We start from the raw sequence: 23,353 nt of genomic DNA on the forward strand, positions 1-23,353 counted from the left end.
TGCATTGACTAATGACCCATTGGATGAACACAGCAGGGGTCCCTGGCAGTCCCAATCCGTTTGAATGGGACTGCCAGGGACCCCCGCTTTTAATCTGATGGGCCATTAGTCAATGCAGAAATGCCTTAAACTTGCCTTAAACTAGATCAAGCATGTATCCAGCATGTACCTGGTTCTTTTTGGTGATTGCCACTGGTTTGTGTTAGACTAACCGTCGACACTACAGTAGGAGTGCTTGTTGAAAGCAGACTTAGCAATAGTGCCCAAAGTCATGTAGTAGCTGCAAAGGCAAACAAGATGTTTTCTTGCATAAAACAGGGAATGCATAGAAGGGAAGTAAACATAAGTATGCCCCTCTTTAAAGCATTAGTAAGACTACACCTTGAATATGGAGACCAGTGTTGGGCACCACTCCATAAAAGAAGACACTGTGGAACTAGAAAAAGCGCAGAGAAGAGATGCCAAATTATTAAAGCAGATGGATAATCTGATTTATGAGGAGAGGCTAGCTAAATTAGATTTGTTTACATTAGAAAGTGGGGGCAGAGGGAAGGTCTGCAATTGATTTAATATGAGTAACTGCTTCTAGTAGCTTTGAGGTACAAGGTGTATATTTTTAAACATCGGTAGTGTGAGACAGGATCTTCATTAAGTGCTGAAGGTGACTTTAACTTATTGTATTGAAATGTTACTTCCAGAATTGTAAGTAATACAATCCCTTTTTGTCCCACAGATCTTCTCTACCCATATGGACCTGCACTCGACACTGTGAATCCAAAAGTAGATGATGGTGGATCAGCATTAATAACACTCTCTGATAAACTATATCTATTTGGGAATGTTTCTACTCATCTCTACGTGAGTACAGTGTCAGATACTGCACTTCCATTAACTGTCCCGAAATAGGGCAATTCATATCACAAATAAGAGTAACATACAAATGTATTACTCCTGCCATTATTATGAAGAGGAAGTCTAATGTATAAGAAGGAAATACATGACCATACTTTCTGCCTACTTACAAAGACTCTTACAGTCCAGATTGTTCTTTGTTAGTGAAGCAGTTGAGGTTATGGAGTTGCGTAAGATCCGCAAAAATGTAAGGGTTTTCATCTTATTCTTCTGCCCCAACAGGTGAATAACAATGGTTTGCTGTCATTCAATACATCAATCGGCACTTTTACACCCAGCGCGCTTCCTGTGACTGATGGGAACCCTTTCCTAGCCCCTTTCTGGGCTGATGTGGATAATAGGGTAGCAGGTGACATATATTACCGGCAGAGCACGGATCCTGATATTTTGGCACGGGCAACATCTGACATTAGAACTCACTTCTGTGTCCTACACTTCTCTGCTCAGTGGGTTTTTGTGGCGACATGGCACAAAGTTGCATATTATGGATCTCAATCTTCCAGCAAGGTATCATTTCTTTTTAGCTTTCCTTCTCCCCAACATACTTTGTTGTAAAGTAATCACACATCATTCTCTGATGCAGTAAAAATCCTATGTTACTCTTCTCATCCTTTACCAGTCCTGTGTTACCCAACCCATGCTGCAGTAATTGTGTAAAGCCCTAAAAAAACACTACATGTAGTTACATCATAAGTTTTAATAGAGCAACGAGAGACTTCTTCATTGATGCTTTTGAAACAGATTTTCTTCTTGGTGTGGACTGGCGCCATTATCACTGAATGGTCAGCACAGGAAGTGTACACTGTGCTCATGAAGAAGAGATCTTTGAAAGTTCACAAGCTCTGGGCAGCCACAGTATGAAGAATACTCTTGTTTGTCCATTAAAATGTATCACATCACACCACACAGAATCTACACTTCTCTGGAAACTATACGGCTACTAAAATGTTATCCTGAAAGCATTGAAATATATGCGTGTTATATCTTTAATCCGTAGTGAAATTTAGCATTTTAACCTATTTTCAAATCTTGTGGGATCATGCCAGTATGGTGTTCATACATTTAGATAGTGTTTGGAGAGTACAGATATAGCAGATGTTATGGTGAGTTGACGCATTTCACACACAATGTGTCCGCAGGAACAGGCGTCCTTGTAATAGCATTAGACGTGTGCATGAAAAAAGGTGGGGCAATCGTGCTATTGCAGCCACTACTGGACACCAGCAGGTGCAATAACATCTGCTCCACCTGTAGTTTCCTAGCCCAACCCTGAGCACCAAGCAGGAATCACAGAAGAGGTAATGCCATACCCTGTTCTGTGCCTTTAGGTGAACACATTTCAGGCTGTCCTGAGCACAGATGGGAATCTCACTTTCATTCTGTTCAACTATGAGGACATCCAGTGGACGACAGGCACAGCCAGCGGGGGGACTGATGGACTGGGAGGTACCCCAGCACTGGTAAGGACGCCATTGTGTACACCCTGAGGAGTACTGGTTAGATAAAGAAATTGGGAGCCTTGTAAGCTGTTTTGGAAAGAGTTCCTTTCCCCAATGTTTGCTGCATTTATTCCGTTAATATTTTCTGTGTTCTGCATACAGGTATCTGTTTTGAAAGAGATGCATACATGGTTGTTACGATAAAACTCAATATACAGTAGACAGAGATGCATTGCTTGATTTTCCTATTCATAGATTCCCCACTATGAAACCCTCCAAGATTTACCAGGTTGTTTTAATGTAAAGATGGTGGTCAATGTGAATTTCCTTAGGCTGCTCTATAATGCTTCTCTCCATGCTGCTCTATTCATGTATTCTGCAACTTGTCCCTTTCCAATGAATCAGGTGGTGCTGGGATGAGGGAACATCCTATCTTATATGGGCCTTATGACCACAGCATGCAAATGCACGAATTGCAATCAAATGACCATATATACATGGCCAGCGGCCCTAGCCACATCCCATGGCACTATTACCAGCTGCAACCACATTTCTGCAGCTGCGGTGGTAACAATGCAGTATTTTTTCTAATAGTCCCAAAGCAAGAAATATTATATCTAAATAGAATGTTCCCTTTATTGAAATTCCCTTCTATGTGACACTGGTACTTCCCCCCTGTATGGGACACGTTCCATTCAGGATGTAGGTGAGTCCAACTGCATTAAGGAGATGTTCTGCTCCACAGGCTGGTCTAAACAGCGGGTACAGCACAGATTACTACTCAATTCCAGGAACAATGTCCCCAGCCATCCTGAATGTGTCATCCACCAGTAACGTTAACGTTACCGGACGCTGGGCTTTCAGAGCGGATCAGCTGAAATCTGCAGACTTCTGTGGTAGGTGCAATGTTCATTAGGAAATATATCAAGTACAGTTCTACTGTACAATGTATACTGTATATGTTGAAGCTCCTTATAACTCAGGATGTTTTCCCTGTGGCATGTCTGGTATTCAGTTGTTGTTGATGGACAATCACTGATTTATATTTTGCTACATATATTGTTTAACTTGTTAAAACTGATTACATGTCTGTTATCCCTACATACAGTAAGGTTAGGACCTATAGCAAAGAAACAACAAAGGGTAAGGGGGTGGGGGGGTAAAGGGTACAGATGGAAATGATGCAATGCAGATAGAACTGACATTGATTTAAAATGCAATTTAATTTCTTGTTTGTCATTGTCTAAAGTATATACGATTTTAATACAGTATATTATTTACTGGTTTAGTGCACTGTTAAATGTAAAGGATTATTGTAATCACTGTAAACTGTATTTTGTGGTCTTGTTGTATTGTAATATGTTTTGTTATGGAAAACGCAATTAAAAAAGTCAACGATAAAAAGAAATTGGTTATAGAAAATTGTTTCTAGTTCTCAAAAGAAGAGGCATTTGTAAAAAGATATTCTCCAATCTCCAAAGGGATAAAGTTATAACTGAAACATTTTCTGTCCCCAAACAGACTATCGTCCATCAATCGGTCCACCAACCACAGACAGCACCCTTGCTCCACCGCCCCCAGACACCACGCTTGCTCCTCCGCCCACTGACACCACACTTGCTCCTCCGCCCACTGACACCACGCTTGCTCCTCCGCCCGCAGATACCACCCTGGCTCCTCCGCTCACTGACACCACGCTTGCTCCACCGCCCACTGACACCACCCTTGCTCCTCCTCCCCCTGACACCACCCTTGCTCCTCCGCCCACTGACACCACCCTTGCTCCTCCGCCCATTGACACCACCCTTGCTCCTCCGCCCACTGACACCACCCTTGCTCCTCCGCCCACTGACACAACCCATGCTCCTCCACCCACTGACACCACCCTTGCTCCTCCGCCCACTGACATCACCCTTACTCCTCTGCCCACTGACACAACCCATGCTCCTCCACCCACGGACACCACACTTGCTCCTCCACCCACTGACACCACCCTTGCTCCTCCGCTCACTGACACCACCCTTGCTCCTCCGCCCACTGACACCACCCTTATTCCTCCGCCCACTGACACCAGCCTTGCTCCTCCGCCCACTGACACCACTCTTGCTCCACTGCCCACTGACACCACCCTTGCTCCTCCGCCCCCTGACACCACCCTTGCTCCTCCGCCCACTGACACCACACTTGCTCCTCCGCCCACTGACACCACGCGTGCTCCTCCACCCACTGACACCACCCTTGCTCCTCCGCCCACTGACACCACCCTTGCTCCTCCGCCCACTGACACCACCCTTGCTCCTCCGCCCACTGACACCACCCTTGCTCCTCCGCCCACTCACACAACACTTGTTCCTCCGCCCACTGACACCACCCTTGCTCTTCCACCCACTGACACCACATTTGCTAATCTGCCCACTGACACCACCCTTGCTCCTCCGCCCACAGACACCACCCTTGTTCCTCCACCCACTGACATCACCCTTACTCCTCTGCCCACTGACACAACCCATGCTCCTCCACCCACGGACACCACACTTGCTCCTCCACCCACTGACACCACCCTTGCTCCTCCGCTCACTGACACCACCCTTGCTCCTCCGCCCACTGACACCACCCTTATTCCTCCGCCCACTGACACCAGCCTTGCTCCTCCGCCCACTGACACCACTCTTGCTCCACTGCCCACTGACACCACCCTTGCTCCTCCGCCCCCTGACACCACCCTTGCTCCTCCGCCCACTGACACCACACTTGCTCCTCCGCCCACTGACACCACGCGTGCTCCTCCACCCACTGACACCACCCTTGCTCCTCCGCCCACTGACACCACCCTTGCTCCTCCGCCCACTGACACCACCCTTGCTCCTCCGCCCACTGACACCACCCTTGCTCCTCCGCCCACTCACACAACACTTGTTCCTCCGCCCACTGACACCACCCTTGCTCTTCCACCCACTGACACCACATTTGCTAATCTGCCCACTGACACCACCCTTGCTCCTCCGCCCACAGACACCACCCTTGTTCCTCCGCCCACAGACACCACCCATGCTCCTCTGCCCACAGACACCACCCTTGCTCCTCCGCCCACAGACACCACCCGTGTTCCTCCGCCCACTAACACCACCCTTGTACCCCCACCTACAGACACCACCCTTGTTCCCCCGCCCACAGACACCACCCTTTTTCCCCCGCCCACAGACACCACCCTTGTTCCTCCGCCAACAGACACCACCCTTGTTCCTCCGCTAACAGACACCACCCTTGTTCCCCCGCCCACAGACACCACCATTGTACCCCCGCCCACAGACACCACCCTTGTTCCCCCGCCCACAGACACCACCCTTGTTCCTCCGCCCACAGACACCACCCTTGTTCCTCTGCCCACAGACACCACCCTTGTTCCTCCGCCCACAGACACCACCCTTGTTCCCCCGCCCACAGACACCACCCTTGTTCCCCCGCCCACAGACACCACCCTTGTTCCTCCGCCCACAGACACCACCCTTGTTCCTCCGCCCACAGACACCACCCTTGTTCCTCCGCCCACAGACACCACCCTTGTTCCCCCGCCCACAGACACCACCCTTGTTCCCCCGCCCACAGACACCACCCTTGTTCCCCCGCCCACAGACACCACACTTGTTCCCCCGCCAACAGACAACAGCCTTGTTCCTCGGTCCACAGACACCACCCTTGCTCCTCCGCCCACAGACACCACACTTGCTCCTCCGCCCACAGACACCACCCTTGCTCCTCCACCCACAGACACCACCCTTGCTCATCCGCCCACAGTAACAACCCTTGTTCCTCCTCCCACAGACACCACCCTTGTTCCTCCGCCCACCGACACCACCCTTGTTCCTCCGCCCACCGACACCACCCTTGTTCCTCCGCCCACCTACACCACCCTTGTTCCTCTGCCCACCGACACCACCCTTGTTCCTCCGCCCACAGTAACCACCCTTGTTCCTCCGCCCACCGACACCACCCTTGTTCCTATGCCCACCGACACCACACTTGTACCTCCGCCCACCGACACCACCCTTGTTACTCCGCCCACAGTAACCACCCTTGTTCCTCCGGCCACAGACACCACCCTTGTTCCTCCGCCCACAGACACCACCCTTGTTCCTCCGCCCACAGACACCACCTTTGGTCCTCCGCCCACAGACACCACCCTTGCTCCTCCATCCGCAGACACCACCCTTGTTCCTCCGCCCAAAGACACCACCCTTGTTCCTCCGCCCACAGACACCACCCTTGTTCCCCCGCCCACAGACACCACCCTTGTTCCTCCACCCACAGACACCACCCTTGTTCCTCCGCCCACAGACACCACCCTTGTTCCTCCGCCCACAGACACCACCCTTGTTCCTCCGGCCACAGACACCACCCTTGTTCCTCCGCTCACAGACACCACCCTTGTTCCTCCGCTCACAGACACCACCCTAGTTCCTCCGCTCACAGACACCACCCTTGTTCCTCCGCTCACAGACACCACCCTTGCTCCTCCGCTCAAAGACACCACCCTTGCTCCTCTCCTCACAGACACCACCCTTGCTCCTCCGCTCACAGACACCACCCTTGCTCCTCCGCTCACAGACACCACCCTTGCTCCTCCGCTCACAGACACCACCCTTGCTCCTCCGCTCACAGACACCACCCTTGTTCCTCCGCCCACCGACACCACCCTTGTTCCTCCGCCCACTGACACCACCCTTGTTCCTCCGCCCACCGACACCACCCTTGTTCCTCCGCCCACAGACACCACCCTTGTTCCTCCTCCCACAGACACAACACTTGTTCCTCCGCCCACAGACACCACCCTTGTTCCTCCGCCCACAGACACCACCCTTGTTCCTCCGCCCACAGACACCACCCTTGTTCCTCCTCCCACAGACACCACCCTTGCTCCTTCGCCCACAGACACCACCCTTGTTCCTCCGCCCACAGACACCACCCTCGTTCCTCCACCCACAGACACCACCCTTGTTCATCCGCCCACAGACACCACCCTTGTTCCTCCGCTCACAGACACCACCCTTGTTCCTCCGCTCACAGACACCACCCTTGTTCCTCCGCTCACAGACACCACCCTTGTTCCTCCGCTCACAGACACCACCTTTGCTCCTCCGCTCACAGACACCACCCTTGCTCCTCCCCTCACAGACACCACCTTTGCTCCTCCGCTCACAGACACCACCCTTGTTCCTCCGCTCACAGACACTACCCTTACTCCTCCGCTCACAGACACGACCCTTGCTCCTCCGCTCACAGACACCACCCTTGTTCCTCCGCCCACCGACACCACCCTTGTTCCTCCGCCCACCGACACCACCCTTGTTCCTCCGCCCACAGACACCACCCTTGTTCCTCCTCCCACAGACACAACACTTGTTCCTCCGCCCACAGACACCACCCTTGTTCCTCCGCCCACAGACACCACCCTTGTTCCTCCTCCCACAGACATCACCCTTGCTCCTCCGCCCACAGACACCACCCTTGTTCCTCCGCCCACAGACACCACCCTTGTTCCTCCTCCCACAGACACAACACTTGTTCCTCCGCCCACAGACACCACCCTTGTTCCTCCGCCCACAGACACCACCCTTGTTCCTCCTCCCACAGACACCACCCTTGCTCCTCCGCCCACAGACACCACCCTTGTTCCTCCGACCACGGACACCACCCTTGTTCCTACGCCCACAGACACCACCCTTGTTCCTCCGCCCACAGACACCACCCTCGTTCCTCCACCCACAGACACCACCCTTGTTCATCCGCCCACAGACACCACCCTTGTTCCTCCGCTCACAGACACCACCCTTGTTCCTCCGCTCACAGACACCACCCTTGTTCCTCCGCTCACAGACACCACCCTTGTTCCTCCGCTCACAGACACCACCCTTGCTCCTCCGCTCACAGACACCACCCTTGCTCCTCCCCTCACAGACACCACCCTTGCTCCTCCGCTCACAGACACCACCCTTGTTCCTCCGCTCACAGACACCACCCTTGCTCCTCCGCTCACAGACACCACCCTTGCTCCTCCGCTCACAGACACCACCCTTGCTCCTCCGCTCACAGACACCACCCTTGTTCCTCCGCCCACCGACACCACCCTTGTTCCTCCGCCCACAGACACCACCCTTTTTCCCCCGCCCACAGACACCACCCTTGTTCCTCCGCCAACAGACACCACCCTTGTTCCTCCGCTAACAGACACCACCCTTGTTCCCCCGCCCACAGACACCACCATTGTACCCCCGCCCACAGACACCACCCTTGTTCCCCCGCCCACAGACACCACCCTTGTTCCTCCGCCCACAGACACCACCCTTGTTCCTCTGCCCACAGACACCACCCTTGTTCCTCCGCCCACAGACACCACCCTTGTTCCCCCGCCCACAGACACCACCCTTGTTCCCCCGCCCACAGACACCACCCTTGTTCCTCCGCCCACAGACACCACCCTTGTTCCTCCGCCCACAGACACCACCCTTGTTCCTCCGCCCACAGACACCACCCTTGTTCCCCCGCCCACAGACACCACCCTTGTTCCCCCGCCCACAGACACCACCCTTGTTCCCCCGCCCACAGACACCACACTTGTTCCCCCGCCAACAGACAACAGCCTTGTTCCTCGGTCCACAGACACCACCCTTGCTCCTCCGCCCACAGACACCACACTTGCTCCTCCGCCCACAGACACCACCCTTGCTCCTCCACCCACAGACACCACCCTTGCTCATCCGCCCACAGTAACAACCCTTGTTCCTCCTCCCACAGACACCACCCTTGTTCCTCCGCCCACCGACACCACCCTTGTTCCTCCGCCCACCGACACCACCCTTGTTCCTCCGCCCACCTACACCACCCTTGTTCCTCTGCCCACCGACACCACCCTTGTTCCTCCGCCCACAGTAACCACCCTTGTTCCTCCGCCCACCGACACCACCCTTGTTCCTATGCCCACCGACACCACACTTGTACCTCCGCCCACCGACACCACCCTTGTTACTCCGCCCACAGTAACCACCCTTGTTCCTCCGGCCACAGACACCACCCTTGTTCCTCCGCCCACAGACACCACCCTTGTTCCTCCGCCCACAGACACCACCTTTGGTCCTCCGCCCACAGACACCACCCTTGCTCCTCCATCCGCAGACACCACCCTTGTTCCTCCGCCCAAAGACACCACCCTTGTTCCTCCGCCCACAGACACCACCCTTGTTCCCCCGCCCACAGACACCACCCTTGTTCCTCCGCCCACAGACACCACCCTTGTTCCTCCGCCCACAGACACCACCCTTGTTCCTCCGCCCACAGACACCACCCTTGTTCCTCCGGCCACAGACACCACCCTTGTTCCTCCGCTCACAGACACCACCCTTGTTCCTCCGCTCACAGACACCACCCTAGTTCCTCCGCTCACAGACACCACCCTTGTTCCTCCGCTCACAGACACCACCCTTGCTCCTCCGCTCAAAGACACCACCCTTGCTCCTCTCCTCACAGACACCACCCTTGCTCCTCCGCTCACAGACACCACCCTTGCTCCTCCGCTCACAGACACCACCCTTGCTCCTCCGCTCACAGACACCACCCTTGCTCCTCCGCTCACAGACACCACCCTTGTTCCTCCGCCCACCGACACCACCCTTGTTCCTCCGCCCACTGACACCACCCTTGTTCCTCCGCCCACCGACACCACCCTTGTTCCTCCGCCCACAGACACCACCCTTGTTCCTCCTCCCACAGACACAACACTTGTTCCTCCGCCCACAGACACCACCCTTGTTCCTCCGCCCACAGACACCACCCTTGTTCCTCCGCCCACAGACACCACCCTTGTTCCTCCTCCCACAGACACCACCCTTGCTCCTTCGCCCACAGACACCACCCTTGTTCCTCCGCCCACAGACACCACCCTCGTTCCTCCACCCACAGACACCACCCTTGTTCATCCGCCCACAGACACCACCCTTGTTCCTCCGCTCACAGACACCACCCTTGTTCCTCCGCTCACAGACACCACCCTTGTTCCTCCGCTCACAGACACCACCCTTGTTCCTCCGCTCACAGACACCACCTTTGCTCCTCCGCTCACAGACACCACCCTTGCTCCTCCCCTCACAGACACCACCTTTGCTCCTCCGCTCACAGACACCACCCTTGTTCCTCCGCTCACAGACACTACCCTTACTCCTCCGCTCACAGACACGACCCTTGCTCCTCCGCTCACAGACACCACCCTTGTTCCTCCGCCCACCGACACCACCCTTGTTCCTCCGCCCACCGACACCACCCTTGTTCCTCCGCCCACAGACACCACCCTTGTTCCTCCTCCCACAGACACAACACTTGTTCCTCCGCCCACAGACACCACCCTTGTTCCTCCGCCCACAGACACCACCCTTGTTCCTCCTCCCACAGACATCACCCTTGCTCCTCCGCCCACAGACACCACCCTTGTTCCTCCGCCCACAGACACCACCCTTGTTCCTCCTCCCACAGACACAACACTTGTTCCTCCGCCCACAGACACCACCCTTGTTCCTCCGCCCACAGACACCACCCTTGTTCCTCCTCCCACAGACACCACCCTTGCTCCTCCGCCCACAGACACCACCCTTGTTCCTCCGCCCACGGACACCACCCTTGTTCCTACGCCCACAGACACCACCCTTGTTCCTCCGCCCACAGACACCACCCTCGTTCCTCCACCCACAGACACCACCCTTGTTCATCCGCCCACAGACACCACCCTTGTTCCTCCGCTCACAGACACCACCCTTGTTCCTCCGCTCACAGACACCACCCTTGTTCCTCCGCTCACAGACACCACCCTTGTTCCTCCGCTCACAGACACCACCCTTGCTCCTCCGCTCACAGACACCACCCTTGCTCCTCCCCTCACAGACACCACCCTTGCTCCTCCGCTCACAGACACCACCCTTGTTCCTCCGCTCACAGACACCACCCTTGCTCCTCCGCTCACAGACACCACCCTTGCTCCTCCGCTCACAGACACCACCCTTGCTCCTCCGCTCACAGACACCACCCTTGTTCCTCCGCCCACCGACACCACCCTTGTTCCTCCGCCCACAGACACCACCCTTGTTCCTCCTCCCACAGACACAACACTTGTTCCTCCGCCCACAGACACCACCCTTGTTCCTCCGCCCACAGACACCACCCTTGTTCCTCCTCCCACAGACACCACCCTTGCTCCTCCGCCAACAGACACCACCCTTGTTCCTCCGCCCACGGACACCACCCTTGTTCCTTCGCCCACAGACACCACCCTCGTTCCTCCGCCCACAGACACCACCCTCGTTCCTCCGCCCACAGACACCACCCTTGTTCCTCCGCCCACAGACACCACCCTTGTTCCTCCTCCCACAGACACAACACTTGTTCCTCCGCCCACAGACACCACCCTTGTTCCTCCGCCCACAGACACCACCCTTGTTCCTCCTCCCACAGACACCACCCTTGCTCCTCCGCCCACAGACACCACCCTTGTTCCTCCGCCCACAGACACCACCCTTGCTCCTCCGCCCACAGACACCACCCTTGTTCCTCCGCCCACAGACACCACCCTTGTTCCTCCGCCCACAGACACCACCCTTGTTTCTCCGCCCACAGACACCACCCTTGTTCCTCCGCCCACAGACACCACCCTTGTTCATCCGCCCACAGACACCACCCTTGTTCCTCCGCTCACAGACACAACCCTTGTTCCTCCGCTCACAGACACCACCCTAGTTCCTCCGCTCACAGACACCACCCTAGTTCCTCCGCTCACAGACACCACCCTTGTTCCTCCGCTCACAGACACCACCCTTGTTCCTCCGCTCACAGACACCACCCTTGCTCCTCCGCTCACAGACACCACCCTTGCTCCTCCGCTCACAGACACCACCCTTGCTCCTCCACTCACAGACACCACCCTTGCTCCTCCGCTCACAGACACCACCCTTTCTCCTCCGCTCACAGACACCACCCTTGCTCTTCCGCTCACAGACACCACCCTTGCTCTTCCGCTCACAGACACCACCCTTGCTCCTCCGCTCACAGACACCACCCTTGCTCCTCCGCCCACTGATACCACCCTTGCTCCTCCGCCCACTGACACCACCCTTGCTCCTCCGCTCAAAGACACCACCCTTGCTCCTCCGCTCACAGACACCACTCTTGTTCCTCCGCCCACCGACACCACCCTTGTTCCTCCGCCCACCGACACAGACACCACCCATGTTCCTCCGCCCACCGAGACCACCCTTGTTCCTCCGCCCACCGACACCACCCTTGTTCCTCCGCTCACAGACACCACCCTTGCTCCTCCCCTCACAGACACCACCCTTGCTCCTCCGCTCACAGACACCACCCTTGTTCCTCCGCTCACAGACACCACCCTTGCTCCTCCGCTCACAGACACCACCCTTGCTCCTCCGCTCACAGACACCACCCTTGCTCCTCCGCTCACAGACACCACCCTTGTTCCTCCGCCCACCGACACCACCCTTGTTCCTCCGCCCACCTACACCACCCTTGTTCCTCTGCCCACCGACACCACCCTTGTTCCTCCGCCCACAGTAACCACCCTTGTTCCTCCGCCCACCGACACCACCCTTGTTCCTATGCCCACCGACACCACACTTGTACCTCCGCCCACCGACACCACCCTTGTTACTCCGCCCACAGTAACCACCCTTGTTCCTCCGGCCACAGACACCACCCTTGTTCCTCCGCCCACAGACACCACCCTTGTTCCTCCGCCCACAGACACCACCTTTGGTCCTCCGCCCACAGACACCACCCTTGCTCCTCCATCCGCAGACACCACCCTTGTTCCTCCGCCCAAAGACACCACCCTTGTTCCTCCGCCCACAGACACCACCCTTGTTCCCCCGCCCACAGACACCACCCTTGTTCCTCCGCCCACAGACACCACCCTTGTTCCTCCGCCCACAGACACCACCCTTGTTCCTCCGCCCACAGACACCACCCTTGTTCCTCCGGCCACAGACACCACCCTTGTTCCTCCGCTCACAGACACCACCCTTGTTCCTCCGCTCACAGACACCACCCTAGTTCCTCCGCTCAAAGACACCACCCTTGTTCCTCCGCTCACAGACACCACCCTTGCTCCTCCGCTCAAAGACACCACCCTTGCTCCTCTCCTCACAGACACCACCCTTGCTCCTCCGCTCACAGACACCACCCTTGCTCCTCCGCTCACAGACACCACCCTTGCTCCTCCGCTCACAGACACCACCCTTGCTCCTCCGCTCACAGACACCACCCTTGTTCCTCCGCCCACCGACACCACCCTTGTTCCTCCGCCCACTGACACCACCCTTGTTCCTCCGCCCACCGACACCACCCTTGTTCCTCCGCCCACAGACACCACCCTTGTTCCTCCTCCCACAGACACAACACTTGTTCCTCCGCCCACAGACACCACCCTTGTTCCTCCGCCCACAGACACCACCCTTGTTCCTCCGCCCACAGACACCACCCTTGTTCCTCCTCCCACAGACACCACCCTTGCTCCTTCGCCCACAGACACCACCCTTGTTCCTCCGCCCACAGACACCACCCTCGTTCCTCCACCCACAGACACCACCCTTGTTCATCCGCCCACAGACACCACCCTTGTTCCTCCGCTCACAGACACCACCCTTGTTCCTCCGCTCACAGACACCACCCTTGTTCCTCCGCTCACAGACACCACCCTTGTTCCTCCGCTCACAGACACCACCTTTGCTCCTCCGCTCACAGACACCACCCTTGCTCCTCCCCTCACAGACACCACCTTTGCTCCTCCGCTCACAGACACCACCCTTGTTCCTCCGCTCACAGACACTACCCTTACTCCTCCGCTCACAGACACGACCCTTGCTCCTCCGCTCACAGACACCACCCTTGTTCCTCCGCCCACCGACACCACCCTTGTTCCTCCGCCCACCGACACCACCCTTGTTCCTCCGCCCACAGACACCACCCTTGTTCCTCCTCCCACAGACACAACACTTGTTCCTCCGCCCACAGACACCACCCTTGTTCCTCCGCCCACAGACACCACCCTTGTTCCTCCTCCCACAGACATCACCCTTGCTCCTCCGCCCACAGACACCACCCTTGTTCCTCCGCCCACAGACACCACCCTTGTTCCTCCGCCCACAGACACCACCTTTGGTCCTCCGCCCACAGACACCACCCTTGCTCCTCCATCCGCAGACACCACCCTTGTTCCTCCGCCCAAAGACACCACCCTTGTTCCTCCGCCCACAGACACCACCCTTGTTCCCCCGCCCACAGACACCACCCTTGTTCCTCCGCCCACAGACACCACCCTTGTTCCTCCGCCCACAGACACCACCCTTGTTCCTCCGCCCACAGACACCACCCTTGTTCCTCCGGCCACAGACACCACCCTTGTTCCTCCGCTCACAGACACCACCCTTGTTCCTCCGCTCACAGACACCACCCTAGTTCCTCCGCTCACAGACACCACCCTTGTTCCTCCGCTCACAGACACCACCCTTGCTCCTCCGCTCACAGACACCACCCTTGCTCCTCCCCTCACAGACACCACCCTTGCTCCTCCGCTCACAGACACCACCCTTGTTCCTCCGCTCACAGACACCACCCTTGCTCCTCCGCTCACAGACACCACCCTTGCTCCTCCGCTCACAGACACCACCCTTGCTCCTCCGCTCACAGACACCACCCTTGTTCCTCCGCCCACCGACACCACCCTTGTTCCTCCGCCCACAGACACCACCCTTGTTCCTCCTCCCACAGACACAACACTTGTTCCTCCGCCCACAGACACCACCCTTGTTCCTCCGCCCACAGACACCACCCTTGTTCCTCCTCCCACAGACACCACCCTTGCTCCTCCGCCAACAGACACCACCCTTGTTCCTCCGCCCACGGACACCACCCTTGTTCCTTCGCCCACAGACACCACCCTCGTTCCTCCGCCCACAGACACCACCCTCGTTCCTCCGCCCACAGACACCACCCTTGTTCCTCCGCCCACAGACACCACCCTTGTTCCTCCTCCCACAGACACAACACTTGTTCCTCCGCCCACAGACACCACCCTTGTTCCTCCGCCCACAGACACCACCCTTGTTCCTCCTCCCACAGACACCACCCTTGCTCCTCCGCCCACAGACACCACCCTTGTTCCTCCGCCCACAGACACCACCCTTGCTCCTCCGCCCACAGACACCACCCTTGTTCCTCCGCCCACAGACACCACCCTTGTTCCTCCGCCCACAGACACCACCCTTGTTTCTCCGCCCACAGACACCACCCTTGTTCCTCCGCCCACAGACACCACCCTTGTTCATCCGCCCACAGACACCACCCTTGTTCCTCCGCTCACAGACACAACCCTTGTTCCTCCGCTCACAGACACCACCCTAGTTCCTCCGCTCACAGACACCACCCTAGTTCCTCCGCTCACAGACACCACCCTTGTTCCTCCGCTCACAGACACCACCCTTGTTCCTCCGCTCACAGACACCACCCTTGCTCCTCCGCTCACAGACACCACCCTTGCTCCTCCGCTCACAGACACCACCCTTGCTCCTCCACTCACAGACACCACCCTTGCTCCTCCGCTCACAGACACCACCCTTTCTCCTCCGCTCACAGACACCACCCTTGCTCTTCCGCTCACAGACACCACCCTTGCTCTTCCGCTCACAGACACCACCCTTGCTCCTCCGCTCACAGACACCACCCTTGCTCCTCCGCCCACTGATACCACCCTTGCTCCTCCGCCCACTGACACCACCCTTGCTCCTCCGCTCAAAGACACCACCCTTGCTCCTCCGCTCACAGACACCACTCTTGTTCCTCCGCCCACCGACACCACCCTTGTTCCTCCGCCCACCGACACAGACACCACCCATGTTCCTCCGCCCACCGAGACCACCCTTGTTCCTCCGCCCACCGACACCACCCTTGTTCCTCCGCCCACAGAAACCACCCTTGTTCCTCCTCCCACAGACACCACCCTTGTTCCTCCGCCCACAGACACCACCCTTGTTCCTCCGCCCACAGACACCACCCTTGTTCCTCTGCCCACAGACACCACCCTTGTTACTCCACCCACAGACACCACCCTTGCTCCTCTGCCCACAGACACCACCCCTATTCCTCCGCCCACAGACACCACCCTTGTTCCTCCGCCCACAGACACCACCCTTGTTCCTCCGCCCACAGACACCACCCTTGTTCCTCCACCCACAGACACCACCCTTGTTCATCCGCCCACAGACACCACCCTTGCTCCTCCGCTCACAGACACCACCCTTGCTCCTCCGCTCACAGACACCACCCTTATTCCTCCGCTCACAGACACCACCCTTGTTCCTCCGCTCACAGACACCACCCTTGCTCCTCCGCTCACAGACACCACCCTTGCTCCTCTCCTCACAGACACCACCCTTGCTCCTCCGCTCACAGACACCACCCTTGCTCCTCCGCTCACAGACACCACCCTTGCTCCTCCGCTCACAGACACCACCCTTGTTCCTCCGCCCACCGACACCACCCTTGTTCCTCCGCCCACCGACACCACCCTTGTTCCTCTGCCCACAGACACCACCCTTGTTACTCCACCCACAGACACCACCCTTGCTCCTCTGCCCACAGACACCACCCCTATTCCTCCGCCCACAGACACCACCCTTGTTCCTCCGCCCACAGACACCACCCTTGTTCCTCCGCCCACAGACACCACCCTTGTTCCTCCACCCACAGACACCACCCTTGTTCATCCGCCCACAGACACCACCCTTGCTCCTCCGCTCACAGACACCACCCTTGCTCCTCCGCTCACAGACACCACCCTTATTCCTCCGCTCACAGACACCACCCTTGTTCCTCCGCTCACAGACACCACCCTTGCTCCTCCGCTCACAGACACCACCCTTGCTCCTCTCCTCACAGACACCACCCTTGCTCCTCCGCTCACAGACACCACCCTTGCTCCTCCGCTCACAGACACCACCCTTGCTCCTCCGCTCACAGACACCACCCTTGTTCCTCCGCCCACCGACACCACCCTTGTTCCTCCGCCCACCGACACCACCCTTGTTCCTCCGCCCACCGACACCACCCTTGTTTCTCCGCCCACAGACACCACCCTTGTTCCTCCTCCCACAGACACCACCCTTGTTCCTCCGCCCACAGACACCACCCTTGTTCCTCCGCCCACAGACACCACCCTTGTTCCTCCGCCCACAGACACCACCCTTGTTCCTCCACCCACAGACACCACCCTTGCTCCTCCGCTCACAGACACCACCCTTGTTCCTCCGCCCACAGACACCACCCTTTTTCCTCCGCCCACAGACACCACCCTTGTTCCTCCGCTCACAGACACCACCCTTGTTCCTTCGCTCACAGACACCACCCTTGTTCCTCCGCTCACAGACACCACCCTAGTTCCTCCGCTCACAGACACCACCCTTGTTCCTCCGCTCACAGACACCACCCTTGTTCCTCCGCCCACAGACACCACCCTTGTTCCTCCGCCCACAGACACCACCCTTGTTCCTCCACCCACAGACACCACCCTTGTTCCTCCACCCACAGACACCACCCTTGTTCCTCCGCCCACAGACACCACCCTTGTTCCTCCACCCACAGACACCACCCTTGTTCATCCGCCCACAGACACCACCCTTGCTCCTCCGCTCACAGACACCACCCTTGCTCCTCCGCTCACAGACACCACCCTTGTTCCTCCGCTCACAGACACCACCCTTGTTCCTCCGCTCACAGACACCACCCTTGCTCCTCCGCTCACAGACACCACCCTTGCTCCTCTCCTCACAGACACCACCCTTGCTCCTCCGCTCACAGACACCACCCTTGCTCCTCCGCTCACAGACACCACCCTTGCTCCTCCGCCCACAGACACCACCCTTGTTCCTCCGCCCTCCGACACCACCCTTGTTCCTCCGCCCACCGACACCACCCTTGTTCCTCCGCCCACTGACACCACCCTTGTTTCTCCGCCCACAGACACCACCCTTGTTCCTACTCCCACTGACACCACCCTTGTTCCTCCGCCCACAGACACCACCCTTGTTCCTCCGCCCACAGACACCACCCTTGTTCCTCCACCCACAGACACCACCCTTGCTCCTCTGCCCACAGACACCACCCTTGTTCCTCCGCCCACAGACACCACCCTTGTTCCTCCGCCCACAGACACCACCCTTGTTCCTCCGCCCACAGACACCACCCTTGTTCCTCCGCCCACAGACACCACCCTTGTTCATCCGCCCACAGACACCACCCGTGTTCCTCCGCTCACAGACACCACCCTTGTTCCTCCGTTCACAGACACCACCCTTGTTCCTCCGCTCACAGACACCACCCTATTTCCTCCGCTCACAGACACCACCCTTGTTCCTCCGCTCACAGACACCACCCTTGTTCCTCCGCTCACAGACACCACCCTTGCTCCTCCGCTCACAGACACACCCTTGCTCCTCCGCTCACAGACACCACCCTTGCTCCTCCGCTCACAGACACCACCCTTGCTCCTCCGCTCACAGACACCACCCTTTCTCATCCGCTCACAGACATCACCCTTGCTCTTACGCTCACAGACACCACCCTTGCTCCTCCGCTCACAGACACCACCCTTGCTCCTCCGCCCACTGATACCACCCTTGCTCCTCCGCCCACTGACACCACCCTTGCTCCTCCGCCCACAGGCACCACCCTTGCTCCTCCGCTCACAGACACCACCCTTGCTCCTCCACTCACAGACACCACCCTTGCTCCTCCGCTCTCAGACACCACCCTTGTTCCTCCGCCCACCGACACCACCCTTGTTCCTCCGTCCACCGACACAGACACCACCCTTGTTCCTCCGCCCACCGACACCACCCTTGTTCCTCCGCCCACCGACACCTCCCTTATTCCTCCGCCCACAGACACCACCCTTGTTCCTCCTCCCACAGACACCACCCTTGTTCCTCCGCCCACAGACACCACCCTTGTTCCTCCGCCCACAGACACCACCCTTGTTCCTCTGCCCACAGACACCACCCTTGTTCCTCCACCCACAGACACCACCCTTGCTCCTCCACCCACAGACACCACCCTTGTTCCTCCGCCCACAGACACCACCCTTGTTCCTCCGCCCACAGACACCACCCTTGTTCCTCCACCCACAGACACCACCCTTGTTCATCCGTCCACAGACACCACCCTTGTTCCTCCGCTCACAGACACCACCCTTGTTCCTTCGCTCACAGACACCACCCTTGTTCCTCCGCTCACAGACACCACCCTTGTTCCTCCGCTCACAGACACCACCCTTGCTCCTCCGCTCACAGACACCACCCTTGCTCCTCCGCTCACAGACACCACCCTTGCTCCTCTGCTCACCGATACCACCCTTGCTCCTCCGCCCACTGACACCACCTTTGCTCCCCCGCCCACAGACACCACCCTTGCTCCTCCGCTCACAGGCACCACCCTTGCTCCTCCGCTCACAGACACCACCCTTGCTCCTCCGCTCACAGACACCACCCTTGCTCCTCCGCTCACAGACACCACCCTTGTTCCTCCGCCCACCGACACCACCCTTGTTCCTCCGCCCACAGACACCACCCTTGCTCCCCTTCATACAGACACCCATCCGCCATCCACCACCGACTCTGGTCCGCCAACCACCACCGACTCTGGTCCGCCAACCACCACCGACTATCGTCCGCCAACCACCATCGACTCTCTTCCACCAACCACCACCGTCTCTCGTCCACCAGCCACCGACACCCGTCCACGAACAGGTATCTCGTTAATAGTTTGAAGGGAATCATTGGAAAGTGGAAGAGGCAGCTCAATTCTGAGCTGATCTATCCCAATAGATTTTCCAGATTGAGTCAAGATATTGGGGGGCGTCAGGGGATTATGGCAAGGCTGGGAGAAACTGATTCTTCTAACAGTCACAGGAATCATTCCTCCAGCATAGAAGGCACTCAGGATACTGAGAAAATAAGAAATGTTGTATTTGAGAGGACTCCATTATTTGGAGGGTGTTCACAGCAATCTGTTGCCTTGACTGAATGAACTGAATTGTTTTGCTTTTTATTGGGGCTTGGCACACATTGGGTAGAAAGATTGTTCAGAGGGGCTGGGACTGACGAATTCTTGGTACACATTGAAACCAATGACAAATGTGAGAGAGGGACCTAAAATAATTATTCCAGGCTGCAAATTTAAAACACGAACCTCCATGGTAGCATTTTCTGAAATACTACCAATGCCATGTGCTAAGACAGGGTGACAGTTGGAGCTTGGGGAAGTTAATGCATGGAAAAGAAAGTGGAGTAGTAAGAAGGGTTTGTGTTTTTTAGAGCACTGGGAGTTTTTTCTGCGTGGTGCTATCTTTATAGTAGAGATGGATGAAAAGAGATCGTTGGTGCTAGGGGGGAGGATGTTCAAAAGGTTAGAGGAGATATTAAACTAGAATGTAGTGGGGAGGGAAGAGAGACTGATAATGAACTAAACAGAATAGATAGGAATGGGGAAATAGCTAGGGCTCATGGAGGGTTAATAGAGGGAGGTGGGAGATTGGCAGGCAGGGAGACACCCATATTAAATACAGATACTAATAAATGTCTAAAAACTAAATCCAATAGGAGTAGAAAGGTAGGAGCAGATCAGATAACTGTAGCACAGACTGGGACAAACCACAAATGTGTTCTTGCTAATGCAACAAGCCTGACAGATAAAATGGGGACACTTTAATTAATAAATTAATAAATAAACGGAGCAGTATAATATCATAGCCATGACTGAAACATGGTGGGTGGAATCTCCTGACTGGGCAGTTAATTTAGAGGACGATTCCCTTTTTCAGGTGCATTGAGCAAGTACAGTAGAAGAGGTGACGGAGTATGATTATATATTGAACAGAATTGAAAACCTATTATCAGGGAAGATGTTGATGAAGGGAATGAAGGAAATGTAGAGACTTTGTGGATAGAAATTAGCAATGGAGGTAGAAGTACAAAGAAAAATGTTTGTAGGGATATGCTATAAACCACCAAATATCTGTGAGATTGAGGAAGTCAAAAAGCATTTGCAAATGTCCTGTCCCAGGGTTTTGGCACAGATTGGGTAGAATACTGTATTAGACAGTCATCAAAATTAAGTTATGTTTTCTTAATGGGTGATGTTAACAATCCGGATATAGACTGGAGCCATGAGATTAGCATTAAGACTAAAGAAAACAGGATTTTCGGGTGCAAAAAGAGAATTTCATGACCCAAGTTATTGAGGAACCAACCAATGAAGGGGCATTATTGGATTCTGAAAAAAAGTTGTGACGTGCGCAAGTAATATTAATAAAATGTGAATACAATGGGGGCTATGCACTAAGCTCAATGGCTTTGCGTTCTGATTTGGCCAAAAAGCAGGTTCGTTAAAAAGTGAAGCCGGGGACGCGATGCACTAAGGCCTTGAGGCCATTTTTTAACGTACCTGCTCAAAATAGCTCAAAACAGCCACAGCGTACGTGTTGCTTTTTTTCCCCCTGCTAGCGTTCTGAACCTTTCCGTACGCAAAAATAAGCCGCATGTAACATTTGCATGGAGATTTGCCATCTTCATGCAAGGCTGTTACAGGCGATCGTACACTAAATAAATACATTTTAATTATAGTGTACATGAGCAGGGGGTCTCCGGAGCTGAATGCATTGGTTTCAGGTCTGAGGACCCCCTACTTCAGGAGATATAGGCCCCGTTATGGGGTGCCGGTATCCCCTGCAGTTTAAAGCTCCCGCGTCACGTGACCGGGTTATTTACATTCTGCAGGGGATACCGGCACCCCATAAAGGGGCCTATATCTCCTGAAGTAGGGGTTCCTCGGACCTGAAACCAATGCGGTTCAGCTCAGGAGACCCCCTGCACATCTACACTAGTATTAAAACACACATAACAATAAACAATAATTAATTACCGTAGCAGCTATCCGCTATGGCAATGAAGCTGCTTTAATGTATTTTTAATAATAGTGTGCGGGAGCAGGGGGTCCCCTGAGCTGAACCGCATTGATTTCTGCCTCAGAGACCCCCTGCTTCCCAGGTTACAGGCCCTGGTATGGGGCATCGGAGGACAATGTCGCCGCCATCTTTATAGCGTCCAAGACGCGACGTGGGCTCTATAAAGATGGCATCCGCACTGGCACCGATGCCCCAAACCGGGGCCTGTGTCACGGGAATATAAGAGTGCTCACCACAAACCGGACTGGACCGCGAGGCCGAGGTGGGGATACAGGAAAACCACCGCCCTACAGCCGCGTGAGCGGGTCCGGTAAGCAGAGTCGTGTAGATCGCCTTGTTCGGGAGAGGAGAGAGTAGAGTGGTAGAGGTACTTGCCAGATCCGGGGTAGGAGAGGTCAGGAGTAGTCGGTGTCCAAAGCCAGGGTCGAGGAGAGGAGAAGGTAGAAGTCCGTTGAGCGAGCCGGGGTTCGAGGGTGCCAGAGATCGGGAGTCCAGGTTCAGGCTAGGGTCTGTGACGGAAGACAAAAGCAGACTGCGAAGTAGCTTGTAGCAAGCACAACTAGAGACTGACTATGCTCAGCAATCAGCTCAGGGCTGGAGGCACTAAATACTAACAGGAACCAATGAGAACCTCCAGCGGTGATGTCAGACGTAGGTAGAGCGCTGATAGGCTGAGGCAGGATGCAAAACTGGTGGGAACGGAACAATAACACGCGACGGAAGGGGCGGGTTGAGTTCGCCGGACTGAAAGACAGGAGCCGTAGGCGCGCGCGCGGCCTTTCCACGGCGGCGCGCATGGGCAGCAGGGGCTGCCGGGAGTTCAGGAAGAAGAGGAGGTCCACGTGACCGGGTGCCGCGCGCCCTGGCAGCCGAGGTAGGAATCGCAGCGGGCAGAGACCTTACAGTACCCCCCCCTTCAGGGTCGAACTCCGGACGA

The 23,353-nt window shown here is 56.3% G+C and overlaps 2 protein-coding genes across 2 annotated transcripts in view; both read left to right on the forward strand.

Moving 5' to 3' along the window:
* Positions 1-23,353, forward strand: part of LOC142497853 (alpha-tectorin-like) — a 299,739-nt gene that overhangs the window by 115,320 nt on the left and 161,066 nt on the right. The gene's annotated exons all lie outside the window — the stretch shown is intronic.
* The window catches only part of LOC142498158 (uncharacterized), a 69,853-nt gene that overhangs the window by 37,913 nt on the left and 8,587 nt on the right, over positions 1-23,353 (forward strand). Inside the window, exons 4-10 of the mRNA XM_075606667.1 lie at positions 734-858; positions 1,135-1,419; positions 2,241-2,372; positions 3,097-3,247; positions 3,873-4,047; positions 5,634-5,644; positions 19,961-20,200. Of these exons, the coding sequence (XP_075462782.1) occupies positions 734-858; positions 1,135-1,419; positions 2,241-2,372; positions 3,097-3,247; positions 3,873-4,047; positions 5,634-5,644; positions 19,961-20,200 (1,119 nt within the window). The remainder of the gene's footprint in view (positions 1-733; positions 859-1,134; positions 1,420-2,240; positions 2,373-3,096; positions 3,248-3,872; positions 4,048-5,633; positions 5,645-19,960; positions 20,201-23,353) is intronic.

This window comes from Ascaphus truei, chromosome 6 (genome assembly GCF_040206685.1).
Source record: "Ascaphus truei isolate aAscTru1 chromosome 6, aAscTru1.hap1, whole genome shotgun sequence".
In the NCBI taxonomy this organism is placed as follows: domain Eukaryota; kingdom Metazoa; phylum Chordata; class Amphibia; order Anura; family Ascaphidae; genus Ascaphus; species Ascaphus truei.